Source organism: Dysidea avara, chromosome 3, assembly GCF_963678975.1.
Source record: "Dysidea avara chromosome 3, odDysAvar1.4, whole genome shotgun sequence".
Taxonomy (NCBI): Eukaryota; Metazoa; Porifera; class Demospongiae; order Dictyoceratida; family Dysideidae; genus Dysidea; species Dysidea avara.
In genome coordinates, this window is record NC_089274.1 from 25135944 (window position 1) to 25162449 (window position 26506).

The 26506-nt window shown below is 39.3% G+C and overlaps 1 protein-coding gene across 1 annotated transcript in view; it reads right to left on the reverse strand.

The window, feature by feature from the left end:
* Positions 1-1685: 1685 nt before the first annotated feature.
* The window catches only part of LOC136250435 (uncharacterized), a 34655-nt gene continuing 9834 nt past the window's right edge, over positions 1686-26506 (reverse strand). The window contains exons 3-8 of the mRNA XM_066042640.1: positions 11664-11686; positions 10106-10149; positions 6731-6810; positions 5576-5687; positions 5153-5280; positions 1686-1886 (exon numbers count right to left, since the gene is read on the reverse strand). Of these exons, the coding sequence (XP_065898712.1) occupies positions 1801-1886; positions 5153-5280; positions 5576-5687; positions 6731-6810; positions 10106-10149; positions 11664-11686 (473 nt within the window). The 3' untranslated portion in view covers positions 1686-1800. The remainder of the gene's footprint in view (positions 1887-5152; positions 5281-5575; positions 5688-6730; positions 6811-10105; positions 10150-11663; positions 11687-26506) is intronic.

Sequence of the window (26506 nt, forward strand, 5' to 3'; positions counted from 1 at the left end):
AACGGCATGATTATCTGCAATTCTGAAACTTGTACATCTTATACCAGTGTATCTTCTTCAAGTCTGAGCATTATTATCTACCTAACTTAGTAGCTATAAGGTAGTTACAGCATATTATAATACACTAATAATTAAATACACTTGAATTATCACTGTGGATAGCTATTCTAAGTCTGCTAACTACTTATAGCAGCATCTTGAAAACTAAGTGACTATATACCGAATGGGAATAATTATGGAATAATAGGCTGGATACAAGAATAACAAAAAGAATAATAGGGAAATTTTTTGGGAAATTCTGGAAAGAATAATAGGTAAAATTTTGAGCATAATAGGCTCAGGCCTACCTCCTATACACTACTATCATAGCGTATGATAATTTTGACTGAACTTTATTGAATAAGCATAAGTATTGTAAGCTAGCTAAGTGAAATCAATATTTTCTAGTTGACAGTGCATGGTATAAAGCTATGTAGTTGTCATATAAAGGGCACAGCATAATAATGTTGCAGTATGGCTTGAGTTGAATTTCATGGGGTCTAGCAGTGCAGCTTCCAGGAGCTGTAAGATATTAGCCTAATAAGTAATAACACTGAAAGATGAAACTGCAACCAGCAATAATCTATGTTGCAGAAATTAGCCCTCCCCCAATCGTGCTGTGCCAGTAGCTATAGCTGCAGTTGTGTCAATATCTAAAGCTGTGCATGCCTTTTACTTATAGTGCTAGCAATGATGTGGCCACATCAAGGTAACAAAATCAGACAATCAAACAGCACCATGAATTCAATGGGCAGATTTCAAAATTGGTTGAATACACTGGACTTGCACAGCATAATTGGGTTAGCAAAAACTGACCTGTTCAGCATTTGAATATTACTTTTTTTTAACAGCTAGTGGTATGCAATGGCTATAGTAGTGCAATAGTACATGATTAGTTACTTATCACTCCAATAACTGCATTACAGTGGAACCTCAGTTATCCGAACCCCTTTGGACCAGGGATGGTGCATAAGTCTGAAAAGTCCATATCTCTGAAACTGTGTATAAATACCCTTAAAATAGCATAAAGAAAAATTTTAAAAACCTCAGTATTATCAACTACCCTAATAGAACAGTCACTACTCTAATAGAGCATTTGTTTCCATGGTTTGGTTAACTGAGAATCTTGATAAGTGGGGTCTAGATAACTGAGGTTCCATGCACTGTAATTCTAATCTTGAAATAATATTTAATCTTAACCTCACAATGATCATGTATATAAATCAATTAAGCCAGTTGATGAACAGAGTATTCAAACCCTGGAGGTGAATGAATATTCAAATAACCATTTTGGAGACAAGTGGATAACAGCTATGCTATAAGTTCCAGTATGATTTGATCACAAAACAATTACTGCTAGTAAGTTCATGCATTATTGCGTAGATGTGACAATTGCCAGAAATCAGTGGTAAAAACAGAGATAAGTATATAGCAGACTTTTCAAAGCCAGGGCAGTACATCAGAAAATAAAGCATTACAGTCTGATTGCATTTAGAAATTTGCAAACAAAATCCTACCAAACAATAATTTCCTTTTACAATCCTAAATGCAAATGGTAGTCCTTTTTTGATCTAAAAAGTGCATACACAACATACACTATTAAAAAGTACAAAAAAAGTTTTCAACAGCTGTCATTTAACTCTATAGACGATATCACAGTATATTTATCATGGTATGATAATATATTGTTCATATCAAGGTAAAAACTATATAAATGCACATTTATGCATATACACATAAACAGGGAATGCAATTACATCATTATGAGCATGCATTTTCTTTTTCACAATGTCCTTCGGCTTTCCTTTTTTCTTTGAACCTTCTTTTTTGGAAAGTGAACCGATAATCTGTTGGTAAGCACACATACGTAAGTGTAACCAATAGCGTATATCCTAGGCTATGTAATAGTAACATTTCTTATATCACAATAACATCACACATAAATGTTGAATGAATAGAGATGGTATGATTTATCATTGCAATACTTATGACAGTGATACATGCATGCACCAACACAATTTTTACTGTAATCAATACATTATGTATTGTGATATATCAGGTGATTAGTAGTATCACAGAGTTAGAAAAGATATCATCTTTCAAGAATACGTACATGCATATACACTATGCAATAAGTTATATCAAGAGTTCATAATATATACACTGAGGAGAGTATCCTACTCTCATATACCCCTGTAGAAGGGCGTATCGTGAAGTTATCACGGAACAACAAGATGTTGTGGTTTGTGATGTACGGGAAGGCGTACAAGTGCAAGAATCGTTAGCACCATTTCACACTCGCGACACTCAGGATAGCAGTATTCACGAATGGCTTAGCAAGAAACGCCTACGAAGCGGTCTTTACCCATGAAGGAACAATTGTAGTTCGGTGAGAAACGCTTAGAACTGGAGAAAATTCGGTTGCTAGCAACGTTGTTAGGAACGCGTTCAATCGATACCATATTCAACTAATGACATCATTAATTATACAAAGAAAAACAGGCGAACTCAGAAGTGCTACGTCATAACTTCACGATACGCCCTTCTACAGGGGTATATGAGAGTAGGATACTCTCCTCAGTATATATATTATGAACTCTTGGTTATATCCCATTATGAGTGTAATAACAATGATGTCATCTGAGTATACAGCATTTTATGGGAGTGTGCGACACTTTATGGATATTAAAAGTTTGAGTTCCTTTGTAGTGAGTTCTATAGTTCCTGTTATATAGTGTGCTCAATGTAACTTCTTAGCTACTGTAGATAGACACTATATACACAGGCTATGAACTGTAGTGATGGATGGTTTTACAAAAAAAAAAAAAGAAAAAAAAAAAGAAAAGAAAACCAGCAGTTTCTGGAGGTATGATTCACCTTTGTCTGGAGTTGGTGGAGTGGCATCACATGGCAGTGCAAGGGCTAAACAGTGGTGAGGATTACTCCTGAGATGGAACAGTGGAGTCAGAGGTTATTGAATGGAGTTGATTCTTCACCATACACTGCTGGGACTGATTGCCAGAGCAACTGAAAATAGACACAATTAGACTGTTTCTTGATATTTTTTAATCCATCACAACAGTATAGTGTCATCGTGTAAAGGATTACAGCAAGTATAAGTGCTGTACTGGTGTTTTGTACTAACATATGTTAGGCTATTTGCTCCATTGGTAAACAATACCATTTGCAGTTATTATGATATCACAAACCAGTCTGAGTGGCTCGACCACATGGTGATAAATTAGTTATTACTGGATGATAACTTACCACCACACAGTAGCAGAGCTGCCACTCTGTCTAGTTGTATGGTATAGTTATTGCCCAGCATGGCACTTTGACACTCCCATGCACAGGGAGTAAAATGACCCTTTCAGTGAAAACCCAACTAGCGTAAGTGACCTATTATTGAATGGTACCTATTATCGAACATTAAAATTACATAACATATTCGAAAGTTTACAATTATATTATTCCGCATACTCATAAGGTATTTGTGTGGAGAATTCCAATAGTGTAGCCTATTCTTAATGAGTTTTCCATCCTTTAGAGTTTATGTGTGGACATCACAGCAGTCTTGATACTCATCACCACCGACGAAGAAATGAAGAAAAAGAACACAGGAATCGCTGTGATAGAAATACAACTCGAGCGTAACTTTGACGGCAGAATTGGCCGACTGTGTATCGTTTTCCCATGTGTGCATTATTAACATTTAATAGTGCATTATTAACATTTAATATTGCAACCATTTCTTGGCCTTTGATTTTAAAACCTTTTCCACCAAAGATTAAACTCCCTATTACATGATACTGTATACAAACCAATACATTTCACTACTTAGAACAACTCTTATCAACAACATTACTATATCACGAAAGGTCGCACTCGTTTTTACAGCTTGGCTGTCTTTTTTTTGCATGGATATAATTTAACACAGTGACCACCATCTACACCCATATGAAGACCCAGCTGTCCCCATCACAACTTCCATATATATGCACACTGGTGCTTCCTATAATCGTCCCATACAAAGTCTTACATTTATCACTGTATTGTGATAATTAGGGGAAATGTACTGATACTTTCAAATCCTATATCGCCCCATCTCTATTACAATAATATTTTTTGTGATACGTAATTGTTATATATTATCAGAATTGTCATGCATGTATGTATACTAAGATACAAACATTTCAATGCATTATTCATGAATTTGGCCTACCATATAGAGCTGCACTAAACCATTTACGCAGTTTCATGTATATAGAAACCAAAATAGCAGAGCTTATGATAAGAATTCTCTGTTGTCCTGCCACAATGTCCTGACAAACCAAAATTGGCCAGACAATTGCCAAAATTGACTGGACATGAGATGAATGCCCAATATGTCTACTGTAGCATAGCAAATGAACATTAAAGTGGTAAGACATCACATGCCTTACTGCAGCTGTTACGTGGTTAAAGTACACCAGAGGGTTGGCAATGGTACATTTATGGTCACTCCCTTGGGTTGTAAGAATGTATACTATCTCCTGGCAACTAAGTGACTGTTATTGTTGATAGCATGCCATCTCAGCCCTTAGGCTCCTTCTTTATGCTTTGATAGGACACTGTGTCCAGACAAATTGCATTATGGTAAGACATCTATGCAATTTGACTGGATTTTGTCTGGTGTCTGGACGTTATCATAAGCTCTAAAATAGGTTGGTTACATGTTATAACAACATAAGGCATGTGTGCCTGCACACCCAAACTCTTGACAATGATACATGTAATTATGTGAAAAGTATGGTCTGCCTGTACTGAGTTAGTGTAGCAGACTGTTAAGACTGTCTAACTGCTTTTAATGCGGAAATATTGCCTGAATTCCACATGTACCTAGTATTACTGAAAAATTAATGTGCTGGCATATTCCCCACATCCCTGATGCCAAACTAACATGTATGCAAGTAATGACAAAATGGTGCAGCAGTTACAAGTGGTGCAGCAGCCACTTGTAACTTGCAATACTAAAAATTTAATCTCCTGAATCTATCTATGTTAGTATTTTGATACATAAATTCACACAATAGAATTTCCCTTTTCTCAAAGCAGTGATTTCATTAGCACATACCCGTCAGTTTTCGTTGGGTGTATGTAACTGTATACTCAGAACCAATTTCACTTTCCCAAATCAGAAATCTACAGCGTTCTTCTGGACAAATATAGCATGGTTTTCCTTTGTTATTTGTACTTGTTGTCCTAAAGAAATTGTGCAAACAATCTACTGTCATACATCTGTGTACACAATACATAATCAACATTAACCCATAGCATGGTAAGTTGTTTCCATTCACTATACATGTATGTAAGGCTTTGTGAGCACTAGCAGATTAAAATAGCATAATATACGTGGGACATGAAATATTTCCTCATACATGTTACTCTAATAACAAAGTAATAATTACATATACTTTATCATCAGTCCCCAATACATAATTAATACCAAACCACTTTTATATAGTACACATTGTTACAGTATCAATGTACAACATACCTAACAGCCTCTAGTTGACAGTGGCACACCACAAATATCTTCTTGCTCTTTGCACACCAAACTACATTTCTGTATACACATCTTTTTGATGAACACCTATAAAACTCCTTTCCTACATAGGTAGAGAAAACAAGATGATATTTTACTGCTTCTAGAACTAGGCACCCTAGTCTACTTTAAGGAGCATATGCAGGAATTTTGAAAAGGGGTTTCCACTACAGTTAAGTGACTGTTATATTAGAGTAGTTTATATAGCCTGACTGCTTTATTAGAGTATCTCGATCTTTTCACCAAAATTATTGTTCAGAGCAATGCTATAAGTGTTGGTATTGTGGGAGAAATTTAATTAAGACAAAGGTTTAAAATGTATCCTGTTCATGATAGATTCCAGAGTCAGGAAACCTGAAGTTTCAATTTCAAGTACGGTCTAAAATCTAAAGGGTTTCCTGAAACCTCCCTTGGTATGCCCCTGAATTTTACACTGAAGTACCATCTCAGCTGGTTTATGGTTTGTTATTGTGTTTTCTTACAAATCAATCTTCACTGGACAATCGCAGGACAAAGCCATTGGTCTGTACTTCATTTATACACATATACAGGAGGGACATGCCCCAAAAGATACAAGGCCAACTCTGTAGTTCTTCAATTGTTACAATGTATGTAGAGTCCATTAGGGAATATGTTCACAATGTGTTCAGAAAGTATTTTGAATCGGCATGAAGTAATCACCTCTTTACCTGTCTGGACTTTAATACAGTGTTTATACAGTCTTCATTTTCACATGTTTAACAGAACTTTTTGCTTACAAATGCAAGTGTAGACAACCTCCCTTCTTTATTTCTATGATCTCTACCCAACTAAATGCACGAATGGTGCTAGTTTTGTCCAAAGCTCCCTTGCTGTTTCCTTTTCACTTGATTCTCACTATTGATTATATACTCAAGAGTATTGTTTTGAGGAAAAGGATGCTGTATTTTTGGCCCATTACAAAAAAACATTGATGATCCCTATTATGAGCCACTACTATGGTTGACGAAAATTTTATCTGTTCAAAATATCCAGCTAAAGTTTACATGCTACAATAGAACTGCTTTACACGAGCATGTAACCACACAGCACATATAAACCACAGTTTATGACAGTGACATGACTCACCAAATGTACTTTTAGAGTTGATATCTTTTACTTTATCTAAGAAGGTGGGCTTCCCACAATAGCATTTATTATCATCAAGACTGGAAAAACAACATTTCAGTATTTGTATGTAAAACTCGGCATGTGTAGATAGGTACTTGGGTACTTTGAGGCATTCTAAAGTTTACAATACTGCACACTGTACAGTATAATAGTATATTAAAAATTTAAAAATGAAGTAGGGATCCAAGCGATAAAAAGTAGTGAAACAAGAGGTGAATAAAGATATTACAGCTTACCTCAGTGGGAAAATCCCTACTTTGGCAGCACTTCATTTTTAACTTAATAGTTTTTAATATACTAGTTTGTTCAGTTTTTTTGCTATAGCTTACAGCTATACACATGTGACTATTCTATTAGGGTGACTGCTGTATTGGAGTATCTTGGGCGTGTCACTATTTCATTTTTCAGTGTGTTATCATTACAAATACAGCAAGACTAATAATAAGGGCGTGTGGTCCAGGCTTGAGGTCAAATACTTTGAAAAGTATTTAAATACAAATACTCTGAAAGTATGGAATACAAAATACAAATACTTATATCCAGGATGTATTTCAAATACAAATACTTTTAAAAGCATTTAAATACTATTAAAATACTTCTGTACTTTGATCTGAACTACACGTTACACAACCACCCAATAGTACAAACCTCTGTTTTAATATTGTTCTAATAAAATTTCAAGTGTACGTATGTGTACAACTGTAACATCATAATGCCAGAAAACAATTGGAGTAGATTTCTTGCTCTTCTTAGATAACATTATGGAACTATGTTACTGGGTTTGAATGCTTGTACTTATATACTATTCAACTTCAAAGAAAAGTAAGTTCTTCATAACACTTCCCATTCAAAGAAATTGAAAGAAGATAATTAGTATTTGACATATTTTTACAGATTAAGGTGTCAGTAAGTCAAAGAGATCATCTTCCAACCATACAGATTAGGTCTAACAGCTTCTCTTCCAAGCAAAGTATTTGAAGTATTTGCAGAAACTATTTTAAGTTTCTACACAAAGTATTTAAGTACAAATACAAATACATGTTGTTTCAAAACTTCAATTACAAATACACATACTCAAAAATAGTATTTAAATACAGCTAAATACAAGAACTCATGTATTTGACCCCAAGCCTGGTGTGGTAATCATGATTGCATAAATAGATTGTTAAGAGGAATGCTAGATCACTATTATCCGTTAATGGGCATGGAACAATTGTGAATTACAGTATCCACCAAGCATAAGCACTTTAAATAATTTTGTGGCGTCGCGTTGATACGGTAAATTAATGCCTCGATATGGTTTCACTGCATGAAGATAAAAACAGCCTGATTGAAGATAAAAGAAAAGACAAGGTGCAGGGGGCACACACTCACATTCCGCTGGTAAGTTTGTTGTTGTGGTGTACAATGGTGGCCATGTGTTGCTTTGTTTAGCCTCCAGCCTTGTGACTGTGGTCAGACTGGCAGACAAAAATTTGATTTTTGGTGATTTAAAAAAATTTCTACATCCAGCAGTCTGTGTTTTCTTGTTTTTAATGCCATATCAAGGCTAGAGGAGACGGTCCGGTTGGTCAGGCCTGAGCCAGACCAATGATCTGGAGCTGGACCAACTAGCTGACCTGCTCAAACTATATTACAAGCTCTGGACGATCATATCTACACGTACATTTTACAGAGCATGGCACGAGTAGTTACTCAGCCTAAATTACACATACAGTACTTCCAATTACCTTACAGTACAGCATAGCATTCGCATCGTTTTGTACAGAAATGATTGTACGTTCTACGTATCATGTGTCCTAACAGTTGCATCGATCACGTGTACGGCAGGTACCTTCTTTGATTCTAAACCAGCACACTTATATCACAATTCAGTCTTCATAAAATAATCATTAGCATTTCTTGGCTTGTCACTCTTGGCTTCTTTTACTGGGAGAAGGGCTGGCAGTGACAAACTAGGCACCTCATTCTGTGAAAGGAAGCTGTACACCCATACATTACATGGCGGCCATCTGGATGAGATTTTAAGTAGAAATCACTCCTCTTCAACTACCCACTCGTCCTGTCGACAAACTCGCAGTCTCACCCCACACCGCGCCATTTTCGAATAGTGATTGGTCTCGTGACTGTCCACCAGTATATTTACATGATGATCCGTTCACTTCATTCCATACAAACCAGTATAGTATACTGCATTTTTGTAACTGCGTAGCTTTTTTATGGTAGCTGTGTGAATTCACTGTATACAGCTAGCTACCTAGCCATAAATAATAAATTAATTATAGGCTATTCTATAAGGGGGCCATGCTGTATGGGTTCCCTGTGAAATTTGGGGGATAGTTGCAAGTTGCTAGCTAGTTTTACTTTAAATTTAGTATCAATTTTAAGGCCTTTAAAATGCAAAAATTCTGCAGCTCACCCCCAGATCCCCTTGAATTTCTAATTGAGCCATATAGCAAGTTTCATGTTATGTCACCTGTATGTCAGGTCTACAATTAGCTACCTACCTATTATTATTACATAGTACAGAAAGTCTGAGAAGCAATAGATAGGCTTAAGTATATTTATTTAGCTAGCTAACAGTGAAATATCACTAAAATTGCATATCCTGAGTGTCTAACTTTCAAAATTTTTCTGTGGGGGCATGCCCCAGACCCCCCTAGAATGCTCGTGCTTTGTACTTCACAGAGTGTGCTTCACACACTATTCAGCAACTCTGGCAGCACCATGTATACAGTAACAATTTCAACATATACACTGTACAATGCATGGCCTGACTAACTCAATTTTCCCTCCTCCGCCCCTGCGTATTTGATGTTAATATTATTCCGTAAAGTTGATTTCGTCAAGTAAGATGTCTCTATAGTATGATTTTTAAAGACTGAATTTTAGGTGGCGCACATTACTTTTGGGAGGATCCCTACTTAAACAGTACTTTGATAAATGGCAAACTAAACAAAGAAGAAATGGGTAGCCCCACACACACACTAGCGGTGAAACAAAGGTTTAAAAAATTGAACATTTATCAGTAGACATTTGATTTAATATTTTTTTCTAACAAACATTTGTAACCAAGGTGTAAACACAATCACAAATCCTATGCGTTAAGCACTTAAATAGGCATGTAAAGTTGCCTACATGCACATATAACTGGGGCTGGGACATGGAAATTGTGCATGTTTGGTAAATGGACCTGCACATGTACTAGTCCTACAAAGTAGTATAGATATCTTGGTTCATAACAAATAGTATGGTAAACTCATGCTTCACACGACGAGCTTAACTTTTTAAAGTAATAACTACAAAATCATTCACATTTCACACATAGTTTACCTTTCCCTGTCCATTTGAATAGGGTTGAGAGAGATATCTTGGAGCTGTAGAAAGTAACAATGGCAAACTACTACTACTGCACCTACATACAAATATTACCAACAAATCAGCACTTATTTTTACATCTCTAAAGCAGTTGATCAGCTTGTGAATGTCTGTATACTTCAGTTTACAGATGGTTTATATTTTCAAAATGGGAACACAAGTGGAATGAAAACTACTCTGTGATAAGCAAACACCACAAGAGCGACTATATACTGGCAAACAAATATCAAAGTTTTGTCTCTAAAGTACATTGCAGCCTGGATATGTGCTATATGTGCTATCAAAATTCTTATTACTCTAGCTGTTAATAGTGATGCACCAATACCGCTTTTCAATACATTTTAGGTAGAAAATAGCTGATACTGATTCAACACTGATACTTTGAACAAAACCATTATTCACAAGAAACAGCCAGCATTTCCAATAAAACACATAATTTGTTAAGGTGGCGCTGAACCGATTAAGGGCAGCCACACAAAGTTAATTGTACAGTATGTTTGTGGTAATGCGTGAACAAACGTGGAAATTCATAGACCACAGCGATGCGTCTCAGTGGACTAACAGAACAAGCACTGTCAGACCGCCCAGCTACTTTTGGTGGTACAACTAATGTTATTCGTGCTTTAAAACTATTAGCCTGTCACAACTCTGGTTTTCACTGGCGAACGGCACCAGCTGCCATCGCGTGATTACTGTTACACGGACCGCGCCCTGATTAGCCACACCGTCTCCTTTCTTGCTAAATAACTTCAAATTATGCACCACAGACCATCAAAATTTTGTATAGGCATTGGGTAAGCAATGCTCTACAATAGTACGCTTTGAATTTTTGCGATTCAGGTTTGATGGAGTTGTTAGCCAATGTTGTAGCCCACAGGTGTGTATTTTCACTACTTTCCATGTTGTTATCAGTGAAAAGGAAAGCGTAGAATTGTTCTACAAGGTGAGAAATGGTTGGAACCTAGCGCTGAGTTTTTCATTGGCCAAAAATTGAGTTAAAACTTGATAGTTTTATAGGCGAAAAATGAAGGTGTGTTATCTCACGAAACTTTGTAAAGTATCACAGGCTACCACAACAGCTTTTAAGGCAAGTTTTGGGCCATCCTATAATAGCTCATTAAGCACGTGGGTTGAAACAAATTGTTTTGTGCAGCTGGACTTAATTGGTTCAGCGCCACCTTAATCTCATTGTAGTTCGCTGGTTTTGTGGCCATCGATCAGGAGAACAATCTTCAATGAATGTTAATTCATGCCTTACTACCCTCTTCCACTGCATAATAATGGTATTGTACTTGCTGGTTTCTTTCAAAGAATTCACGATTTATATCTATATCTGTTCTCACTCATTCTATTAAACTCGCTACATATGCCACCATATTGAAAAGCAATGACATCAGAAAAAGTATCAGAAGATAGTCCAATACTGAGAGGAAGGGGTGGGGTATCAGTATTGGTGTATCGCACTGGCAACACAGTAATATATTATGTCACTTATAGTAAATATTATGCTTACCGGCTTATTGACTGTCTGCTCACCTGTGCATAGAAAAAAAAAGCATTTATGTAAGTATGCATATGTATAAATCTATACCAAGATACTTGGGGTGGCAGCATAAATGGCTGCAATGAAGAAATTTTAATGGTACTAGATACTGTCATTGTTAACATCATTGCAGCCATTACATTTGTTTTCACAACCTAACATTTTTAGAAATTGCACCCTTTCCTTACAGCTTGGCTGTTTTGGTATATAGATCCATGCAAAAAGCATAAAAAGGGTGCGGCCTGTAAAGCCTGGATGAAAAAAGTTGTGAAATCAAAGGTGGTGGCTATGAAATGGCTATGTTAATATTAATAATTAATAATAATGCACAAAGCCAATATTTAAAATTTATTATTAACATCACTGCAGCCATTTCATGGCCACCACCTTCAATATCACAACTTTACAGAAAAATACCTACTGATCCAATGCCCAAGAATCTATGCAATAACCAATTACTATATACCAGTAATTTTTTTACAATTTTGTACTTGTTTGTTCAAGGCTATGGCTGTAACAAAGTTGTATTATAGTGCCTGTATTTATTTGCACTAGTGTTTTTGTAGTGATGTAACACCAACACCCATGCGCACACATGACTGTGCATACAGACTTTCATGTAACATGTAGTTAGTAGTGTTGAGTTGAGTTGTATATTTGCTGTATAACTATCCTGTGATTCACATGGTATTAAGAATATCACATTGGCGACGAGGTAAAAATGGCAACACGTGGAGGAATTGGTGAATTCTCAGAAGAAGCGGCAGACTGGGAGGGCTACATAGAGAGACTTGAGAATTATTTTGTAGCACACGAAATCAGTGATGCTGCCAAGCAGAGGGCAACGTTCATTAGTCAATGTGGCGCTGCCATCTACAAACTGGTTCGAAGTTTCGTGGCGCCACAGAAGCCAAACGAAGTGGAATACCCTACTCTAGTCAAGCGGATCAACAAACACTTTGTTCCCAAGCCCTCCGTCATTGTTCAGAGATTCAAGTTCAATACCTGCGTGAGGCAAGCTGGTGAGTCTGTATCGACATTTGTGGCACACTTGCACGCTCTTTCAGAACATTGTGAATTTGGTGACACATTAGAGGACATGCTTAGAGACCGTCTCGTCTGCGGTATAGCCAATAGCTGAATGCAGTGTGCCATGCTAGCAGAGCCAAAACTGAAGTTTGCCAGGGCTTTTGAACTCGCTCAAACCATGGAGTCTGCAGACCGGGACACACGCAAATTACAGTACAACACTTCAGTGCACTTGTTGACAGACAAATCAACAACAACTAAACCTTGTTACCGTTGTGGCGAACGACATCACCCATCATCTTGTCGTTTTGTGGATGCTATCTGTCATGCTTGCAAGAAGACAGGCCGTATCTCTAAGGTGTGTCGAAGTAAACAGAAAACCACAGCAGCTGGAGGCAACACAACTAAGACAGGAGGTACAAAAAGTAACACTTCAACCTCAGCCAGTCAATCTTCTAAGTCATCCACACAGTCTGAACCTAAGGCAGCTCTTACTCTCACTGCCACACCAGAAGTAGATGTTTATACAATGTTTAGTATTCATGGACCAGGACATGCACCATTCTATGTAACTTTGACAGTTGATGGTAATGAGCTTCAAATGGAGTTGGATACTGGTGCTGCAGTGTCAGTGATGAGTGAGGCAACATACAAGGCAGTTTGGAATGTTGAGAATCTACCACCACTGCAACCCTCCCAGGTATACTTACATATGTACACAGGTGACACAATTCCTGTTTTGGGCATGATGCATGTGTCTGTACAACATAATCAGCAAGCCAGACAATTACCTTTGTTGTTGGGCAGGGACTAGCTTACACAGTTGAGATTAGACATTGATTGGTCTAGTGTTTATCATGTACAAACTAGGCCTGCGAATCGATGTCGATTTAATCGATTATCAACCGATTATTACGATGGCCGATTGATTATCGTCGTCACTGACACAATCGGCGATTAATTCACAGATCATGTGATTTACACATGTGAGCTACTCAGCACCATTTTCTGGCTTTGTTCTCAAAGTTTCTATGGTTTCTTGATAGTTTTTAATAATGGCGAGCGGTGGTATTGAGTTGAAGACTCCTCTAGGAAAGGTAGCACCAGTGTGGACTTACTTTGGATACAAAGTAGATGCTATGACTGGCAAGGTAAAATCTAGTGCTGGTAAAAGCCAACGTGTACACTGTGTATAACAGAATTATCAATCTGTGGTGGTACAACAAATCTGTGGAACCATCTGCAAGCAATGCACCCAATCGAATACAGTGAATTATTGAGTCACGAGCCTAGTGGAGTGGGGCAGCTAAGTGTCACTATGGATCGTTTCATAGAAAAAGTACATGGAGGGTCACGGACTGTTGAAAAGCTGCCTCCTAATTCGGCCAGAGCTAAGATGCTAACAGAATCTGTCGCAGAATTTATTGTTAGAGACCTGAGGCCAGTGAGCACTGTTGATGGTGATGGGTTTCTAAACCTAATGGAGGTAGCCGTGCCTCGATATGTTATTCCATGTCACCGTACTATGGATGCTGTGATTGAAAAGATGTATTGTAAAACCAAACAGAGTGTTTGCCAAGAAATGGATGGTGTGTCTTATCTTGGAATGATGACAGACATGTGGACATCTCGATCTGGTGATGGCTACATATCAATGACTGTCCACTTTATCGATAACCAATTTGTGATGCATCACAGAAATCTTGTCACACGTAATTTTCCTGGCAGGCATACAGCTATTAATATCGCTGACATTTTAAAGGAGTGCACTAAAGAATGGAATATAGACATTGGAAAGGAAGTGGTTGCTGTTACAACAGACAATGCCCAGAATGTTAGGAATGCTGTGATTGATTGTTTGTTGTTGCCAGCAATTCCTTGTGCTGGACACAGTTTAAACTTAGCTGTACAGGATGGCTTGGATATTCAAGAGGTACACACAGCTTTAGCTCAGGAAAAGAAAATAGTTACACATTTCCATAAGTCAAGGCTTGATTCTGAGGCTTTAAAGAGCAAGCAGAAACAGCTAGGCCTTCCTCAACATGAGCTAATACAGGTTAATAAATTACGTATTTGTTAATTTGTATTATTGTTTGCAATAGATCATTGCAAATATGTATAGATTTAAATGTGTTGTTTTATTAGGATGTATGCACGAGATGGAATTCTACGTATGCAATGATTGGTAGAGTTATTGAACAGCAGGTAACTCTTGTGGCTATTTTTCATGCAAGAAGAGAGCTACACTATTTGGAACCCTCTCCAACTGAGTGGCGTATACTAGAGGATTTGTATCGTTTTCTTGAACCATTTAAAGATTCCACAGAAATACTTAGTGGTCAGCAATATCCCACATTATCATGTGTTGGACCAATTTTAGCTGATTTAAAATAAAAGGCTGAACAAAAGGATGGTGATTCTAGAGCAATAAAATCAGTCAAGGCAGCTGTTGATGAGGATTCAAATCAAAGATACTTGGAGCCATCTTTAGTTCTTCTTATGAATACTGCTTCATTCTTAGACCCACGATTTAGATCCCTCGCACATTTAAGGAGAGCTATGATGGATGGTGTTATTAAACATGTAGAAAATGAAGTTTGTGAAGTCATGAAGATAAATGTCACTCTAACTGCTGCTAATGCTGATTCTGCAGATGACTGTGAAGTTGTTGAAATATCAGATGTAGAAGATTCTTCACTTGCTGTGGAGGCTCCACCTAAGAAAAAGAAAAAAGTACATCAATTGAAAAAAGTGCTAGGTAAAAAATTTGGTAGCAATGGCTCTGACAGGAGTACAACTATGTCAATAAATGAACGGGCTTGTGCTGAAGTTGCTATGTATAGGATTGAGCCACAAATTGATCTAGATGGCAAACCTCTACACTGGTGGAGAGACCATAAATCTATTTATCCCACACTTTGTAAATTGGCTAGGAAAACTCTCTGCATTGTGGCAACATCAGTACCACCAGAAAGCCTATTTAGCATTAGTGGAAACGTCATTTCTCAAAAAAGATCTTGCTTAACACCACAGTATGCGGAATGGTTAATTTTTCTTCATGAAAACCTTTATCCACTACACCAAGATTACAAGAGAACATTACGAAAGTGTAAATGCATCAAGTGCATTTCTTGATTAAATTGTTACAACTGTATAGAAAATGTTACTGTTTTTAGTCCGTGTGGTATAAACAAGGCTTTTTGACATTCAATAGTTTTGTATCAAAAGTAAATTATCTGCCAATTAATCGGTTAATCAATCGGTTATGAGTGCCCAATAATCGGTTGTGGTTTCATTGTCCAGGTCACAGGCCTAGTACAAACACAGCATACTCTATCCCAGTTGTTATACAAACACAGTTCAGTTTTTGCTGATGAGCTAGGTACAGCCAAAGGGGTAACTGTTACCTTACATGTGGACCCAGCAGTTCAACCAAAGTTTTACAAGGCTAGGCCTGTACCTTTTGCTATTCGTCCCAAGGTGGAAGATGAATTAGACAGGTTGTTGACAGCAGGTGTAATTGAACCTGTTCAATACTCTGACTGGGCTGCTCCAGTGGTACCAGTAGCTAAGCAAGATGGTAGTATCGGGTTGTGCGGGAATTATAAGTTAACTGTGAACAAAGCAGCTTGACCTGAGCTACCACGAATAGAAGAGTTATTTGCCATATTAGGGGTAGGTACACACTTCACGAAACTTGATTTAAGTCATGCCTACCAACAACTGCTACTCTCTGAAGAATCTTGTAAATACACTACAATCAATACTAACAAAGGGTTATTCAGATACACCAGATTATCCTTTGGTGTGTCCACAGCACCGGCAGTGTTTCAACGCACAATGGACACTTTGTTGAAAGGTATTCCTAATGTTACAGTTTACTTAGATGATATATTGGTCTTGGGTCAGACAGACAAAGATCATTTAGACAATTTGAGCACTCTATTGTAGAGCTGAGCGATAGTTGCGATCTATCAATTATCGTGATAGTGAGTAACAATCATGATAATGATAGTATGCAATCATACTAGCGCGATATATCAAAACATCTCTCACAAACATGAATAACAGCAGCAAACACGATAGTGTTGAAGTTGAGGAAACTGTGAAAGTCCAGTTGAGCATACACAACAAAGATTACAACTGTAATACACAACAATTTACTGTAGTATCGTGATTAAAGATTCTTAATCATGAACACTGTAATATCATACAGATTACAATAATCACAGCAACAGCAACTACTACAATCATTAAGCAAGTAATTTTATATCCCACGTGAGCCATGCGCATGCGTATCCACCACACATCCCCCCCCCCCTAAAAAAAAAACACTTAACTGAAAAGGAAAAAAACAAGAAGTACAAGAAGCAAAACAAAGTAAAATACAATAATGAGCAATATTAAGTGTTAGTATATGGGTAAGATGAATACTTTCGTGGAAGTTGACGTGTTCTTTGTGGATAACGGCGAGTTGAAGCCGATGGTTGAAAGTCAGAATTAGAAGACACTGAGTCTGGAAGTTCTGATGAAACAAAAGTTGAAGGAGCAGAAAGCATGTCCTGAGGAACAGTTTCAGGTAATTCAGTAGATTGTACTGTTATTGGTACTGAACAACTTTTCAGTTGATCTTGATGTCGACGCCAAGTGAGACCATTAGATAGCTTTACTATGTAAGACACTGGACCAGTAGATCTAAGGATTTTGCCACGTGTCCACTTGCATTGTTGATTGTAAACACGAACTAACACTGACTGACCATTTGCAAACTGTTTTGGTTGCACTGAATTGTCGTGAGAGATCTTCTGGTTCAGCTGCTTACTTTCAACTTGTGCAGCAGTGTTCGGCTTAAGCAAATCTAGCCTTGTACGGAGTTGTCTTCCTAAAAGAAGTTTAGCTGGCGAATTGCCAGTTGTGCAGTGAGGTGTATTACGGTAAGCAAACAACACTCAAGCAATTCTAGATTTAATTGTGCCATCTGTGGTCTTTTTTAGTCCTTTCTTCACAATTTGTACAGCTCTTTCAGCTAGTCCGTTACTAGAAGGGCGATACGGTGCGGAGTTTACTTGTTTAACACCATTGGATTTCAGAAATTGCTGAAATTCTTCACTCACAAAACAACTACCGTTATCTGATACTATTGTTTCAGGCAGTCCAAACTGAGCAAAAACTGAACGAAGTAAGTCAATAGTAACACTGGAAGACGGAGATGCTGCCGGAAAAGCTTCAATCCACTTTGAGTGAGCATCAATAAGAATAAGTAAATAGCGGCCTTCAAATGGTCCGGCATAATCAATATGCAATCTTGCCCATGGTCGTGATGGCCAGTTCCATGGATTAAGTGGAGCTGTTGGAGGGTTGGATTGGTTGAGCTGGCATTCATTACACAAACGTACTGATTCTTCGATATCAGTTTCTAAACCTGGCCACCAGACATACATTCTAGCAAGTGCTTTCATTTTTGTCATGCCTGGGTGAGCACTGTGCAATTCTTGTAAAACTGCATGACGGCCATTCTCAGGTACCACCACTCTAGACCCCCACAAAATATAACCATCTAAAACTGAGAGTTCTGTTTTACGAGATGAGTAAGCAGATAATGTTGAATCACAATGATTGGGCCAACCTTGTTCGACAAATTGAAGAACTTGAGCTAATACAGGATCACGTCTGGTCCAAGTACGAATGTCATTAACAGTCACTGGCGAGTTAGCCAAATGATCCAACAGTAAAACGAGTTCTGGTGCCATAGGCACTTCAGTTGGGGTTGTAGACAATGGCAATCGGCTCAAAGCATCAGCATTACTGTGCTGATTGGTACCACGGAAAACAATAGTGTACTCATAGGCAGACAAAGTTAGTGACCAACGTCTGATTCTAGCAGAAGCTTGTGCAGAAGTTGCCTTGTGTTGATGAAACAAGGATAGCAAAGGTTTGTGGTCTGTGACCAGTTCAAATGAGTGTCTCAGTAAGTATGAACGGAATTTGTTTACACCAAATACACAAGCAAGCCCTTCTTTTTCAATTTGACTGTAGTTCTTTTCTGCACTACTTAGTGAGCGAGATGCATAACCAATTGGTCTCTCGGAGCCATTAGGATATTTGTGTGCTAAAACAGCCCCCAACCCATAGGCAGAAGCGTCCACTGCAAGAGTAAGCTTTATGCTTGGGTCAAAGTGAACTAGTAATCGGGATGACAATAACAATTCTTTGGAAACCACAAATGCTTTGTGTTCTGTAGCAGTCCATTTCCATTTGGCAGATTTTTGCAACAACTGATTTAAGGGTGATAACACAGTAGACAGATTTGGCAGGAATCTACTATAATAAGTCAACAGTCCTAAGTAAGCTCTCAATTCTTGAACATTTGTTGGTGCTCGGGCATTTTGAATAGCTTCAACTTTATCAGGAAGTGGATCTAAGCCTTCACTGTCAATTTTATGGCCTAGGTATGCCACAGAATCTGCAAAGAATTCACATTTCTCTTTTCTAGCTCTTAGCCCAGTCTTTTCAAGGCGATCTAAAACTTGGTCAATTAACTTTAAATGATCAGATTTATTGGCACTTGAAAGAAGTATATCATCTAAATATACAACAACATTTGGTATACCTGCAATACATTCTCCATCACACGCTGAAAGATTCCAGGTGCTGACGAAACACCGAACGGCAGACGTGTGTAACGAAAGAGGCCTTTGTGTGTATTAATGACAACATACTGCTTAGATTCATCAGCTAATGGAAGTTGTTGGTATGTTTGACTAAGGTCAATCTTACTAAAAATTTTTCCACCTGCTAGTGTGGCAAACAAATCCTCTACTTTAGGTATTGGATATTTGTCTAGGGTAGAGACAGGATTGACAGTTTGTTTAAAATCTCCACAAATACGAACATTGACTTTGTCAGGCTTTAAAACTGAAATGATTGGAAAAGCCCAGTCAAACACTTCAACAGTTTCTAATGTTCCCTCATCCACTAAACGATTTAACTCTTTCTCAACTCTGTCACGTAGAAAATAAGGGACCGTACGTGCCTTACAGAATTTGGGTTGAGCTGAAGGGTCTACCACAATTTTGGCTTGAAAGCCTGTAAGAGTGCCTAAGCCTTCTTCAAAAACTTTTGAGCGTTTCTGCAAAACTAGAGGAAGCAAGTCGTCACGTACAAGAAATATTTCCTGCCAATCAAGTTTGAGCATTTGCAGCCAATTACGACCTAACAATGTGAGGCCAGACCCTTTGACAATAACTAGAGGCACAGTAAATGATTGACATTTGTATGTAACTTTGACATCAACAGAACCCAAAACAGGAATAGACTCACCAGAGTAGGAAGACAGTCTGACTTCAGAGGGAGCAAGTTCTCTCTGAGGCCAGTGTTCTCTGAATGTGGTCTCAGACATGAGAGACAATGAAGCTCCTGTGTCTAATTGCATTGAGACAGAAACACCTTCCATGTCAACAATTACATTCCAGGGCGTGGCTTTTCCAGGTGAGGTAACATTCAATAGTGCATACTCATCAGTTCCTTCTTTGACAACAGTGTTAACTCCTTTGCTTTTAGCATTGGACTGTTCTGTGCTCTTGGAAGAACCTGATTGCTCTGTAGGTTTAGTCCTCTTACTGCGGCAGACTTTCTGCAAGTGTCCGACCTTACCACATTTCTTACACACAGTTTCTTTGTGTTTGCAAGTTGGAGCGTAGTGGCCATGCTGTCCACAACGATAACAAACGTTTGTCAGTCTAGTAGAGTCTGTTACATGATGTACAGGTACAGGAGGCACGGAGTCAGGACGAGTCGTCAGTTCTCTAACATTCTGAGCAGCCGACTCCATTCCTTGAGCTATTTCCAACGCGGACTTAAAAGTCAATTCTTTCTCAGACAACAAACGGCGTTGAATAACAGCGTCATTGATCCCACAGACAATGCGGTCTCTTAACATGGTCTCCAGGGTAGCTGCAAAGTTGCAACGCTTCGCAATGGAACGTAATTCAGACACGTAAGAAGTAACTGATTCTCCAGGTTTTCTAAACCTTGTGTGAAACTTGAAACGTTCGACAATCTCTGAAGGAGCCGGAGTAAAGTGTTCAGAAAGTTTCTTGACCAGTTCAGTGTACTCTTTTTCTCCAGGCTTAGCTGGAGCCACGAGGCTAGACAGTTGCTGGCACCGATGACTGAAAGAAAAATAGCTTGCTTCTTGGTTTCTTCGGTAATCCCATTTGCCACGAAAACATGTCCCAGTCGCTCGACATACAACGGCCATTCATCTTGACTCAGGTTGAACGCAGAGACTTTGCCAAATGCTACCGCCATCTTCGTCGCCAGAAATGTAGTATCGTGATTAAAGATTCTTAATCATGAACACTGTAATATCATACAGATTACAATAATCACAGCAACAGCAACTACTACAATCATTAAGCAAGTAATTTTATATCCCACGTGAGCCATACGCATGCGTATCCACCACATTTACCAATATAGCATTAGAAAACCAGATACATGATGTGTAACTGGATTATTTGTGTGTCATTTATGTGAAGTTGAGTGTCTGATAACTAGTAGTACTATCGTGATACTATCGTTATCGTGATATAAAAGTTACTATCAAATCGTGATAGTGATAGTTGCACTATCGCTCAGCTCTACTTTATTGTCCCGATTAGAGACAGCTGGTATGAGACTCAAGAAAAGCAAATGATCATTTTTCCTATCAGAAGTTGAGTATCTGGGTCATTGTATCACTCCAGATGGCCTCAAACCATCACCTTCCAAAGCTGAAGCCATTGTTGCTGCCCCACCTCCGACAGATGTTTCACAACTTAAAGCCTTCTTGGGTCTTGTGAATTATTACGGCAGATTTTTGACCAATTTGGCTTCTACTCTAGCCCCTCTGTACAAGTTGTTACGTAAGCATGCTCGCTGGGTGTGGAAGACTGAACATGAGTCAGCATTCCAGAAGATCAAAGATAAGTTAAAGTCTGATGCTGTACTGATGCACTTTGACCCTTCAAAGCCTCTGATTTTGGCTTGTGACGCCTCTCCTTATGGAGTAGGAGCAGTCTTGTCGCATAGACTAGCTAATGACGTGGAACGCCCAATCACCTTTGCGTCTCGCACTCTGGCACCCGCTGAAGTCAAGTATGCTCAGTTAGACAAGGAAGGGTTAGCAATTATATTTGGCTTAAAGAAATTTCATCATTATCTTCATGGCAAACATTTTATTGTATATACTGACCACAAACCCTTAACACAAATCTTTAATCCAGGTAGAGCTATCCCTGTGATGGCATCTGCACGCATACAGCGCTGGGCCCTAACATTTGGTGCTTACGACTATGAAATTCAATTCAAACCAGGTCCACAGCAAGCCCATGCTGATGCTTGTAGTCACTTACCACTGCCAGAGGTGCCATCCACTGTACCAGCTCCAGGAAACACTATCTTGTTAATGAATCATTTCAATTCTACTCCAGTAACAGCTGCACAGATTAGTCGGTGGACCCAACGCTCCCCTCTGTTGGCAACAGTTACACAGTATGTCTTACATGTGTAACATTGTAAACTAACTATTAACTACATACTATTCTATATAATGCTTATGTTGTAGATGTGCATGTGCTAGTGTGTTTTAATTAGAACTGCAAGCTGCCAACACGAGGTGCTGCACTACTTACATTGGAGGTCCTACTGTGTTTGAACAAGGATGAACACAGAGTCTACACCGATCGCAAAGAACGGTTCGCTGGAGAGCGACACCGATACCCGGTTAACAGTCTTAGCGACTAAATAGAGTGAGCTGAGTGGGAGCAAGACTGACAGTACTAGTGTTAACAACGAGGACAATGAACTACCCAGTCTACGCACTGAACTCATGGCATCTAAACGCAACTCATCTACAGTGCATCGCAGAGTCACTGTCACTTCCGAAGGGCGAATCAATGGCGACTACAAGACAGCTGATTGAAGGGAAGCTGATTGAATTGGATCGCGACCCTTTGAATGTCCAATTCATTTCACAAGGTAAAAGATCAGTCTGTGCATAAACTTTTTCTTGTTGATGATAATGGAATTATTTGCACATGCACATATTCACGTGACCACAATGAACACGTGACAAGTCAACCGGTTGACACGATTGTGGCTAGCGAGGAGGCTAGCAACCACCGCAGTGCACTGCGCGATAATAGCGAGCTAGAGCACTTAACAAATGAATTAGACAAACAGTATCAAGAACTAGGGAAGGTCACGGAGCAGTTGCATACAGTACAGTTGATGCTAGATGACGAACGCCAGAAATTGTTTGAAAGAGCAGAAGAAATTAAGCGATTCGTGTTAAATCTGGACAAGGAGAAACAGAAATCCAAGAGATTTTGGCGACTGAAGTGTGACCAGCAGTTAGCCCATGAAGAGGCACTAGAAGAAAGGGATAATGAGATTGTTCGATTGAATAAACTTATCAACTCCAGGACAACTGATAAGAGGACCAATGTTTCACTTGCAAGTGGCGACTATAAAGAAGAGTCTAGTGTCTCTATCACCCCTCGACGTGGGAAAGTCCCACCCGTTAATTTGTTTTGTGGAGAAAACTTGGATGACTCATGGGATGACTGGATACCTACATTCAAAGGTACTGCAGAATGGAATGGTTGGAGTGATTCAGAATGCCTACTGCAACTTTCGGGATACCTCCGAGGCAAAGCACGACAAGAATTCCTGTTGTTGGAGCAGTCAAGCAAATCTACCTTTGCCCAAGCTACAGCTGCACTTAGTAAGAAGTTCAATTTTGGGAATAGGACATTAGCTGCCCAAGACTTTCGGCATGCCACACAGGCATCAGGTGAAACTGTCTCGAACCATATTCTCCGTCTAGAGAAGATCTTCAGTCAAGTGTATGGCCAGGACAAAATGAGCGTAGAAACACACAACATGTTTTTATATTCCCAATTGCAGGAGGGACTTCGATATGCCCTTATGAAGGCACCATCAGTATCTGGTGCTCGGGATTACCAAGAATTATGCATTGCTGCTTGCAATGAAGAGCATCGCTCGAATGATCTAGCCAAATGACATCAATACACCAAGGATCCCTTGCCAGATTCCATGGGCCATCACTCCCAGAAATGTTCACTTGTACATGAGAAACCTCAGAAGGATTGACATACCCCCAGCCATACACAGCCAGTGGAGTCTCAAGACACCTTTCCACCATCCACCACGTCAATGCTATGTATGTGGGAAAACTGACCACATGGAACGTAGTTGCAGCCTATGCAAGGGATAGAGTGTATCTAAGACAGAAAAAAGGTACAAGGATAAAGATGCTCCCGGTGCTATGAAGGCTATCACATCTATCGACAAGAACTCCACTTCTAATCCCATTGACATGCTTTTCTCAGATTCAGATGACAGTACTGTTGGTGTGGTATGTGTTAAAGATAATGGCAGTCAGGCCAGGAAAGTTGTAGTTGATATCGCTGGTGTACCTGCACAGGGATTGGTCGATACAGGTGCCGATATTACCATCATGGGCCCGGAGCTGTTTAAAAAGGTTACATCTGTAGCAGGTATAACAAAGAAGCAGTTCAAGGTTGCAGATAAACTTCCATTTACTTATGATAGACACCAGTTTCAGTTGGATGGTTACTTAAATCTTAACATCACATGTGACCAGCGGGTTATGCGTACACCTGTCTACATCAAAATGGATGCATATGATGACCTCCTTTTGTCAGAAGGTCTATGCCGCCAATTAGGAATCGTAGCATACCATCCCAAGGTATCAGCAGACAATCAAAATAGTGCTGAATGTTCTACCAAAAGTGTAAGAGTAAACCTGGCAGTTTCTGTGCGTATACCACCTCGGTCAAGTGCGATCACCACTGCTGAACTGGATGATTGTAGTGTCAAAGGCTCTTTTGAGGCGCTGGTGGTGGCCAGGCATATATACTGACATAGTGAAACATTGTTCATCATGCCCTCAGTGTGCCATAGTAAATAGCACAGGACGGGTTAATCGCCCCCCTCTGCACCCAATACCTGTACAGAGGCCATTTCAAATTATTGGGGTTGACGTAATGGACTTGCCAGTAACCGCATTGGGCAATCGTCATGCAGTAGTTTTTCAGGACTTCCTTACCAAATGACCTCTAGCCTTTCCTGTACCAGACCAGAAGGCTATCAGACTAGTGAAACTCTTAACAGAAGAAGTTATACCATGGTTTGGGGTCCCGGAAGCCCTACTCTCAGATAGGGGTACTAACTTACTGTCACATCTTATGTTAGACATCTGCAAGAAGTTAGGAGTGCACAAACTGAACACAACGGCCTACCATCCCCAGTGTGATGGGATGGTAGAGCGGTTTAATCGTACCCTGAAGACAGCTTTACGTAAACATGCAGCCACATTTGGATGATAATGGGACCGTTACCTCTCTGGAGTATTGTTTGCCTATCGGAATTTACCACATGACTCCACTGGAGAAAAACTATCATACCTATTATTTGGACTTGACTGCCGAATGCCAACTGAGGCAGCATATTTCCAACCCTCGCCTGTTCAACTAGCGGATCTACAAGATTATCGTCAGGAACTAACAATGTCATTAGTTTCAGCCAGAGACACTGCAACCAAAGCAATAAGAGCAACACAAAAAAGATACAAGACGCAATATGACACTAAGAGTACCCATGTCATGTACTATGTTGGGGACTGGGTATTAGTTCGATTTCCTGCAGATGAAACTGGGAGAATGAGGAAGCTCTCCAGACCTTGGCATGGTCCATATCGTGTCACTGAACTCAGAGAACCTGATATCAGCGTAACTAAGGTTTACCATCCACAATCTCCAGGAATTAATGTCCATCAATCAAGAGTGAAACCATGTTCCCTTAATTTCCCAGCTGGTTTTTATTGGTATGGGGGTAACAGCAAAGGGCCAGGAAAGCCACCAAAATGGGTGGAGCAGCTTTTAGAGGAGAATTCCATACAAAATGCAGTGACAGTTGACAATAATGATGTTAATAATGATAATGAAAATGAAGATGATGTGTCTGAGGAAGTAACTGACACAGGTGATTTATCACACAGTGAAGAGGAAGAATGGAGTAATGATGAAGGAACACCAGAACCTGAACGTTTACCTACGGTGGATAGGAGAAGGAACAACGCTCACTATGGACTCAGACAGAACCCTCAACGCAATCAATGGTATAGTTGATTCTACGCTTGAGGACAAACTCTCTACAGCGGAGGGTGATGTAACATTGTAAACTACATACTATTCTATATAATGATTATGTTTTAGATGTGTATGTGCTAGTGTGTTTTAATTAGAACTGTAAGCTGCCAACACGAGGTGCTGCGCTACTTACACGTGGATGGCCATCGAAGCCAGATAATGACAATCAGCGACCTTACTTCAACCGTAGGCAAGAACTGAGTGTTGATGATAATTTTATTTTGTGGGGCACTCGTGTTGTTATACCCCCACAGGCCCACAATCTGTTATTGGATGAATTACATGTTGGACATCTGGGCATTGAGCGAATGAAGAGACTAGCAAGAAGTTACCTGTGGTGGCCCGGCCTGGACACAGAGATCGAATCCAAAGTGAAGTCCTGTGTTGCTTGTCAGAGTAACAGGAAGATGCCAGCCACAGCCCCCCTACATCCATAGGAATGGCCACACAGGCCATGGTGAAGGGTTCAAATTGATTACGCCGGTTTTGGCCGAATGTTTTTGCCCATTGTTGACAGTCATTCCAAGTGGCTAGAAGTTCATGTCA